General features: G+C 72.5%; 5 protein-coding genes across 5 annotated transcripts in view; 3 read left to right on the top strand and 2 right to left on the bottom strand.

Annotated features, from left to right (window-relative positions):
- Window positions 1-835, top strand: part of AURANDRAFT_62586 (hypothetical protein) — a gene marked incomplete at both ends in the record, with an annotated part of 5,047 nt that extends 4,212 nt beyond the window's left edge. The window contains one exon of the mRNA XM_009037008.1: window positions 11-835. Coding sequence (XP_009035256.1) covers window positions 11-835 — 825 coding nt within the window. The remainder of the gene's footprint in view (window positions 1-10) is intronic.
- A 101-nt stretch (window positions 836-936) lies between these two features.
- On the top strand, window positions 937-2,771 carry AURANDRAFT_59940 (hypothetical protein; the record flags this gene model as incomplete). Its single annotated transcript, XM_009037009.1, has 2 exons — window positions 937-1,404; window positions 1,605-2,771. The coding sequence occupies 2 exons, from the start codon at window positions 969-971 to the stop codon at window positions 2,684-2,686; spliced, it is 1,518 nt and encodes a 505-aa protein (XP_009035257.1).
- Window positions 2,772-4,000: 1,229 nt separating this feature from the next.
- On the bottom strand, window positions 4,001-4,450 carry AURANDRAFT_22951 (hypothetical protein; the record flags this gene model as incomplete). Its single annotated transcript, XM_009036643.1, has 1 exon — window positions 4,001-4,450. A coding segment is annotated over one exon (450 nt), but the record flags the coding sequence as incomplete, so codon positions are not given.
- A 158-nt stretch (window positions 4,451-4,608) lies between these two features.
- Window positions 4,609-5,346, bottom strand: AURANDRAFT_62584 (hypothetical protein; the record flags this gene model as incomplete). The annotated part of the gene is made up of 1 exon (XM_009036642.1): window positions 4,609-5,346. One exon carries the CDS (start codon window positions 5,344-5,346, stop codon window positions 4,609-4,611), a length of 738 nt encoding a protein of 245 aa, XP_009034890.1.
- Window positions 5,347-5,983: 637 nt separating this feature from the next.
- Window positions 5,984-8,727, top strand: AURANDRAFT_62583 (hypothetical protein; the record flags this gene model as incomplete). Its single annotated transcript, XM_009037010.1, has 2 exons — window positions 5,984-7,114; window positions 7,192-8,727. The coding sequence occupies 2 exons, from the start codon at window positions 5,984-5,986 to the stop codon at window positions 8,725-8,727; spliced, it is 2,667 nt and encodes an 888-aa protein (XP_009035258.1).
- Between the last annotated feature and the right edge of the window lie 15 nt (window positions 8,728-8,742).

Here is an 8,742-nt window from a genome sequence, read left to right as displayed (position 1 = left end):
CGGCGCCGAGGTCGACGCGCTCCGCGCGTCGCTCCGGGGCCGCGACGCCGCGTTCGCCGCGCTCGAGGCCGAGGTCGGCGCGCTCCGGCGCGAGACCGTCGCCGCGCGCGACGCCGCCGCGCCGCCGGCGGGCGACGACGCCGCGGGCCTCGCCGCCGAGCTCGCCGCGGCCCGGCGCGACCGCGACGCGCACGCGCGCCGCGCGGCCGCCGAGGCCGCGCGCGCCGCGAGCGGCCGCCTCGCGGCGGCCGCCGCCGCGCACGCGGCGCGCGACGAGGCCCTCGGTGCCCTGGACCGCGAGCGCGTGCGCCGCGCCGCGGACGTCGACGCCGCGCGCGACGCCGTCGTCGACAAGGCCAAGGCGCAGTTCGCCGAGGCCAAGGCCGAGTACGCGCGGCTCCGCGACGAGCTCGGCGCCGCGGAGCGCGCGCGCGACGCCGCCGACGGCCGCGCGGCGGCCGCCGAGGCGTCGGTCGCGCGCGCCGCGGCCGAAACCGAGCGCGCCGCGGCCGCCGCGGCCGCGAAGATCCGCGCGGACGCGGACGCCGCCGCGGACGCGCGCGCCGCCGCGGAGCGCGGGGCCCACAAGACGGCCCTCGACGCCGCGCGCAAGGCGGCCCGCGACGCGGAGTCGCGGGCCACGGACGCCCAGGCCGCCGCGAACCTCGCGAGCACGCGCGCGGTCGCCGCGGACGCCAAGTGCGCGCGCGTCCAGGCCGAGCTCGCGGAGGTCCGCGCGATCTCCGACGAGCTCATGGCCATCGCCGAGGCCCGCGACCGCGCCCAGAAGGCGCCGCCGACGACGCCCCACGGCCTCAAGGGCCTCGTGCTCTGAGATCCGGGCATACTTCCCCCCTCCCCCTTCAAGTAAACCGAGTTTACCTCGATTGTCGCAGTCGCTAATTTTGATTGATTGCCACAACAAGCGAGACGGGCGGAGTTCGATCGAACTGCGCCATATTACATCGATGATGGCCGTCCGCCTCCTGCTCCTCGTCCCGCTCGCGGCGGCGTCGAAGATGACTTTGGTGGAGACGATCCCGCTGCTGGACCTCGACGAGATCCAGCTCACGCCCGGCGCCGTCAACACCTGGGAGGCCCAGGTGGCCCTGGCCAACGGGGCGAAGAAGACGCTCGACGTCACGTTCATGTACGAGAACCTGCTCGCGGAGTCGGACGCGCCCCACGCGTCCTCGTTCTCGCGCGACCTCACGGCGCTCGGCGTCGACCGCGGACGGCTCGTGTTCGAGGCCGTCGTCGCGGCCCAGCGGCGCGGCGTCGCCGTGCGCGTGCTCGCGTCGCCCATGGGCGGCACGGCGAACTGCTCCCTCGTGCGCGCGCTGCGGGCGACGCCGGCGAAATTCGCGTACGCCGAGTGGGACCCGGACGCGTGGTACGGCGGCGGCATCATGCGGGGCAGGAAAAGGGTGATTCAACGTCGCTTCAATGTGAGTGTTTCGCGCGCGCGCGTTCTAGAAAAAGCATCCACGCTTCGAGAGCGCTCCGAGAGATGATCGCTCGTCCAAAAATCAGCCGAAACGAGTGAAAATCGGCCGAGAAAGGAGCCTTTGAAATTGAGAATTTCGCACCTTTTTCCTGCCCAGGCATCATGCACATGAAGCTCTGGGTCGCGGACGGCGCGTCGGCCTACGTCGGGAGCGCGAACCTCGACTGGGCGTCGCTGGCGCAGGTCAAGGAGTTCGGCGTGCTGGTCGAGGACGGCGCCGTCGGCGAGGATCTCGGCGCGCTCTTCGAGGGCTTCTGGGCCATGGCGGCGCTGAAGAACGACACGCGGCTCGCGCGCGACCCGCGCGTGGCCCACGACCGCCGCGTGCCGGCCTGGAGCGCCCTCGTGGCCGAAAGCGAGCGCGCGGCGGACCCGCTCGCGCGCTTCGGCACGCCCTGGAACCTGACGCGGCCCATCGAGAGGTCGGGGTTCCCGGACGTCTTCGTCGCCGCCGCCCCTCCGGAGGTCGTCGGCGACGCGGGCCGCATGACCGACGAAGCGGCCATCGTGGCGACCATCGACGACGCCGCGACATCGGCGTCGCTCGCGGTCATGGACTTTTCGCCCGCGTCGGCCTACGCGCAGCGAGGCGAGGCCAAAGGCGTCGTCTTCTCGTGGCCCGCCATCTCCGACGCGCTGGCGCGGGCCGTCTTCGCCCGCGGCGTCGACGCGAAGCTGCTCGTCTCCTGGTGGCCCAACACGGACGCGGCGTCGCTGTCCTACCTCGCGGGCCTCCGGCGCACGGCGCGGTCGTGCGCGTTCCAGTACAGCGCGTGCAACGGCACGTTGGAAGTCAAGCTCTTCGCGCTGCCGGGCTGGGACGCGCTGGCGTCCTACCCGTCCAAGTACGGCCCGGGCCTCAACGGCACCTACCCGGCCTACACGCGCGTCGCCCACGGCAAGGTCGTCGTCACGGATCGGCGCGCGAACGTCGGCACGTCCAACTGGCAGTGGGGCTACATGTACGAGACGGCCGGCGCGTCCTTCAACACGGGCGACGCGGCCTTCACGGCATCGCTCCAGAGCGCCTTCGACCGCGACTGGGCGTCGTCCTACGCCGTGCCCCTCGACGACTTCCTCCGCGACGAGCGCGAGGCCGCGTGCCGCGGCCGCGACGCCGACGGCCGCGCGAAGTGCGAGGCCGTCATCGCGTCGCTCCTGCCCTCCTCGGAGCTCTAATTCCGGCCACCTCCCCCTCCCCCTTCCCTTGCCTCTCGGGCTCTCCCCCCCCCCCCCCCTTTTTCTCGCCCTTCGGGGCTTCGCCACTTGTGGCGCCGGGGAGGCCGATCCTCCCCCCGTGGGCCTTCGGCCCCTGCTGGGGGGCAGCTGCCCCACCTACTTCAACTTCTTCCGTCCGAGGCCTACAGGCCGTGTGTGCTCTTGGGCATGCGGCCCCTCCGACGCTAAATCACCAATAATAATAATAATTTTCCCTCGGCTTTACTGTGGGGGCCAGCGCGCGAGGCGCGCGGTCGCCGGGTCCTCCCAGACCCGGCGCGGATCGGCTCCGCGGCGGGCCTCGGCGGCGGCGAGGAGGCCGGCGCAGGCGGGGTTGCCGGCGTCGCCGGCGCAGGCGGTCCGCACGTTGTAGGCGACGACGGTCGCGACGAACGGGTACGCGTCTCGCGCGCGGTCGCCGTCCGCGTCGCGGCAGCACTGGAAGCGGTCCCGCCGGGGCAAAGCGCAGGCGGCGCGGCTCGCGCCGTCGCTGTCGTGGGCGCCCCAGTGGGCGGTCGCGGCGCCCGGCGAGTAGGCTCCGTCGCAGCCCGGGTGGGCGGAGGCGCAGTGGGTCCAGGCGAAGACGTCGCAGATCGGCGCGTCGTCGCCATCGCGCGAGAGGACGCGGGTCCCCGTGCGGAGGCCGCCGCGCGCGTCGTAGGCGTCGACGTAGAAGGCGTGCGGGAAGCCGCGGCCGTCGGCGTAGGCGGCCTCGACGGCCGTCTGCCCGTAGAAGTTCGCGAGCTGGCCGACGTCGAGGAGCGTCCGAGGGCACCACGCCGTCGCGTTGGGCACGTGGTAGGCGGCGGCGCAGTCGGCGACGCCGGCGCCGGCCTCGAAGGCGCCGCGCGCCGCGCCTTCGATGGCCGCGTCCGGGGGCGCGTTGGCCATGGAGTAGAGCAGGAACGCGTCGCGGCGCTTCGCGGCCTCCGCGGCCGCGCGCGTGCTCGCGAAGACCGCGGCGTCGCGCGCGAGGTCCTTGGCGTAGACGGGCGAGAAGGGGAGCGGGTTCTCGAGCCGCGCGCGCGCGTCGACGGCGAATGTCGAGTTGCCCGTGAGCTCCTCGTGGTCGCTCGCGAAGACGACGACGCGCGCGTTCGACGCGACGAGCTCCGCGAGGGTCGTGGCGTTGAGCGGATTGCGGCCGCCGACGTCGACGAGGACGCCGTCGAAGATTCGGAGCACCGAAGCCCAGAGGGCCCGCTTCGCGGCGACGTCGACGCCGGGGAACTGGTCGTCGCCGACGGCGGACGTCGAGCCGTGCCGCGACAGCCAGATCGCGACGACCTCCGTGGGGTGCGCGTCGACCCAGGCCCGGAGCTCGCTCAGGTAGGCCGCCGCCGGTCGCCGCGTCTGCAGCAGGTGGAGCCCGTACCAGTCGCCGCTCGTGTACATGACCCGGAAGTCGACGAAGCGGACGCCCGCGTCGAGCTGCGCGGACACGTTCAGGGCCTGGGTCTGGGCCTGGCCCCGGACGAAAGCGCCCACGGCCTCCGGCACGACCCCGGCGGCCGACGCCGCGTGGAGCACCGCCGCCAGGGCCGGGTGGTCGTCGATGCCCGCCTCGCTCACCGTCGTCGACAGGTCGTAGGTCAAGGCGTCGTGCGTGCCGGGCAGCGACAGGTCCAGCAGCGTCGATCCCCCGAGGACCGCCGCGTTGCCGCCCATCCAGTTGGCCTGCCAGGCCGTCGCCGTCCATGGCAGCACCGCCCCCAGAATCCACATCATAGAGTTGAGGACCGCCGCGTTGCCGCCCATCCACGTCGTCTGCCAGGCCGTCGCCACGCGCGGTGCTGCCCCGAGGAGCAGAATCCACATCATAATGAAGTCTTCTGCTTCAGGAAGACTTCAAGCGATATATGTTGAAGGTCCTTTCCATTAAGTTACTCGATCCACCACGCGGGGACGACGTCCGCCTCGGACTTCGTCTTGGGCACGCTCGGGTCCAGCGACGCCGCGAGGACGTTCGCGAGCTTCCGGAAGCCGCTGATCAGCGCGAGATTGCCGACCCAGCCGAAGCCCACGGCGTGGAAGAGCCCGAGGACCGCGCCGAGGCCGCTCGTGTTGCAGTCCCCCCGCGCCGGCTCGCATTTCCCGACGACGAGGCCCGTCGCGAAGTGGCGGACCCTGCCGTCGTCGTCGAAGACGAGGCGGCCCGTCTCCGTCGGCCCGCGGACCGCCGTGCGCCCGGCCGCGGGCCTGATCGGCAGCGGCGGGACGTTGCCCCAGGGCTGCCACGCGTCGACGTGCTCGCCCGTGTTGCGCAGGAAGAAGCGCACGCAGCGGGGGTCGCGCGGGTCCTCGACGAAGCCGTAGGCGTTCGCGTCGAGGTCGAACGCGCGGTAGACGCCGAGCTTCTCCATCGTGTCGAGGTAGTCGGCCTTGTTTAACGGTCCCACGACGCCGCCGCGGAAGATGAAGTCGGGCGCGAGCATGGACGCGTCGGGCGCGCTGTAGAAGCCCGTGCCGCTCTCGAGGAAGGCGCGCGTCTTCGCGACGAGGTCCATCTTCGGAGGTGCTGCGGTCGTTGCTGTCTCGACCGTCGCGCGCAGCGCGGCGCCGCGCGACGTCGCGCCGAGCGGCGCGGCTGGCGCCAAGGCTTTTGCGTGGCGCAGCGCCATGGCTAGGGCGAGAGCTCGCATGCTGCGAGAGCCACGCATGATCATGCTGCCTTAGAGGTGCAACTTGATGTTCAACGATGGTTCAATGTGGGCAGCCCGCCTGGACTCGACCTGGGCCAGCCGATTCGACATCGTCGTTCGGGTCCAGAAACCATGGCCGACGAGGTCCGCGAGTCGGAATCGAAGCGCCAGTCGGAGGCTCGCGAGTCGGAGGCTCGCGAGTCGGAGGAGTGCTTGACAATGTTCTGGGAGGCGCCGCGGATCCTGCAGACGTGGGAGCACAAGCGGGCCCACGGCGAGATCGAGCACGCCGTGACCTGGGACGAGCTCTTCTTCGACCTGTCCCTCGTCGCGGCGATCGCCTCCGCGTCGACGTCGCTCGACTTCTGGCAGCACCACGGGGCGCACGACGACGGCGGCCACCACGACGACGGCGGCCACGACGACCACGGCGGCCACGACGACGACCACCACCGGCTCCTGTCGGGACACGCGGGCGCGACAATGCCCTTCGGCGCGAGCATCGCGCACTTTTGCCTCGTGCAGCGTCCTGCGGCCGTGACGATTTTCGAGAGATTTGGGGTGGGAAAACGATGAAAAATCGTTACCGACGTGCTTGGTAGGCCTCGTGACGGGCATGATCACGAGCTGCTTCGTCAAGGCGACGGTGCAGAACGCCACCGTGAAATCGAAGGACCTCACGATGGTCCTGAGCTTGTTCGTCCGCGCGTGCTGCGTCTTGGCGATCGGCGCGGAGGCGGGCCTCGGCGCCGAGCGGCTCCACAACGTCTTCGCCTCCTACGCGTGCTACAACGTCGTCGGGCTCGTCCAGGGCCTCGTCATCCTCCGGTACACGCGGACCTCGAACGCGCTGAACCTGAGCGTCGCGTCGGGCGCGTCCGGCGTCGTCTCCCTCGCCTTCGCCGCGGCGCTCGCGCCCTGGGGCCTCGACTGGGACGCGACGTCGGGGATCTACGTCGCCTGGGGGGTCTGCGCGCCCTTCTTCTTCATGGGCCACGCGCTCGTCCACGTCGTTCGGGCCGTCCTGCGCAAGGGCGCGCCCTCGGCGTGGGTCCTCCTGCCGCTGAACGTCTCCTTCGTCTCCGAGCGGGACGGCCTGCTCGTGATCGTCACCTGCGGCGAGGCCATCAACGCCGCGAGCGCGATCCTCGGGCGCGCGGCGGGCAGCGAGCGCCTCACCGCGACGGCCGTCGCCGCGATGCTCTGCGGCCTGCTGCTAAAGCTCATGTACTTCGAGCTCCAGGGCCACATCGGCGAGCACGCGCTCCGCGCGGGCGTGCTCCGCGGGACGGCCTTCGGCCTGCTCCACCTGCCCCTCTGGACGGGCATCGCGGGCGTCGGCGCGTCGCTCCACCTCGCGTCCGGCGACCGCGGCAACGACTGGCGGCCGCGGGAGCGGCGATTATTTTGCGGCTTCCTCGCCGCGACGCTCGTCACCCTCGCGGCCATCCAGATGACGCACCTGGGCCGCGGCGCGGCGCGCCGCCGCGTCCGCGGCGAGCTCCGCATCGCCGTGCGCTTGGCGGGCGCCGGCATCATCGCCGGCCTCGTCTGGCTCCCGGACGCCGTCCACGCCATGGACATCGTGTTGGTGGCCGCGGCCGTCATGCTCGCGGACTTCCTCTTCGAGTTCTACGGCCGGAGGCCCCCTTTGGAGGTCCGCGCCAAGGACGTCGAGCTGGCCCGCCCGAGCGTCGGCGCGGCCGTCGGCGCCCCGGAGGCAAGTCCGGAGGCGCCGGCCAAGGAGGTCGTCTAGCTTACCCTGCATGTTGAAGAAGTGCTAAGTCACAATGAACCCTGTCGCGATGAGCTAGCCCTTCGGAGCTCATGTCGGGCTCAAAGATGCTGCAATGTCTGCTCCTATCGACCGCCTGCAATGCCATCCGCATCCTCTCGTCTCACCACGTCTTTCCCGGGCGCCTCGGCGTCTACCACCGCGTCGGTGAGCTCATCCCGAGGCAGGACGCGCTCGACCTCGAGCGGCGCGCGCTGGCGCTGCCCCTGGGCGCCTGGGAAACGGACCGGCACGTGTCCTTCCCCACGCGCGACGTGCCCGTGGAGGTCGTCTGCGACGACTTCGACGACGCGATCTGGGCGCGGCGCCTGCGGCCGGCGCTCGCGGCGGCCTACGGTTTGGACGAGGCCGCGCTGTCCCTCGAGGACTGCTTCGTCGCGCGCTACGACGCCGCGCCGGACGGCGCGGGCGCGGACCGGCTCTCGCCGCACCGCGACTCGTCGCTCCTGTCGTTCAACGTGCTCCTCTCGGACGCCGCGGCCTTCGACGGCGGCGCGACGGTCTTCGACGACGGCGGCGACGACGACGTTATGGACGCCGCGGACGCGGGCGACGGCGTGCTCCACCCCGGTCAGCTGCTGCACCGCGGGCGCCGAACGACGCGGGGCACGCGCGTCCTCGTCGTCGGCTTCGTCGGCGTCGACGACGGCGCCGTCGACGACGGCGCGCCGTTCGCGAGCGCGCGCGACCTCGGCCGCGTGGCGCAGCTGCGCCGCGTGCGGCGGCGGCTGCGGCGCGAGGGCCGGCCCTGCGTCTTCCGGGCCGCCGGCGACGGCGCGCTGGAACGACGGCGACGGGCCGCGGATGCCGCGTTCGCGAGAAGCGCGCTAGGTGAGGACCCCGCGCGCGCCGTCGTCGTCGCGTGCTCGTCGCCGCCGACGCCCGCCCAGCGCGCCGAGGCGCGGCGCGTGCTCCGGGAGCACGGGGTCGTCGTGCTGTCGTCGCTGCTCCCCGGCGCGCCGCCCGTCGTCGACGTCGACGGCGGCGCCGCGGCGCGCGTCTCCGCGCTGCTCGACGCCGAGGCCGCGGGCGCGGACGTCGACGCGGACGGCTTCGCGACGCGGCTGCTCGTGCGGCGCGCGGACCGGCGCTTCGACCTGCGCCTCGACGACCCGAAGACGGACGGCGACGGCGCGTGGCGGCGCCTCGCGGGTGCCGTCGCCGCGCTCGCCGAGGACCTGCTCCCCGGCGGCGGGCCCAGGCCCCCCGCGACGGTGGGCGTCGTCGTCTCGCGGCCGGGGAGCGACGCGCAGCTCTGGCACGGCGACGGGAACCAGGCGGATTTCTGGAACATCTTCATTCCACTCTGCGACGTCGACGCGGCGCTCGGCCCGACGGAGTTCGCTCTCGGCAGTCACGACGACGCGCACGCGGCGACGCGCGCGCCGACGCTCGACTGGGACGACACCTACGTCAAGGTCGCGCCGACCCTGAAACGCGGCGACGTCGTCCTCTTCGGCTACGACATGGTCCACCGGGGCCGGCCGAACGCGGGACAAATCGACCGCCCCGTCTTCTACGCGACGCTCGCGCCGCCGGGCGCGACGGACGACGCGAACTTTTAAGAGCCCACTTTTAAT

The sequence above is a fragment of the Aureococcus anophagefferens genome (genome assembly GCF_000186865.1).
Source record: "Aureococcus anophagefferens unplaced genomic scaffold AURANscaffold_5, whole genome shotgun sequence".
NCBI lineage: Eukaryota > Pelagophyceae > Pelagomonadales > Pelagomonadaceae > Aureococcus > Aureococcus anophagefferens.
This window is presented reverse-complemented; position numbering and strand designations above follow the sequence as displayed.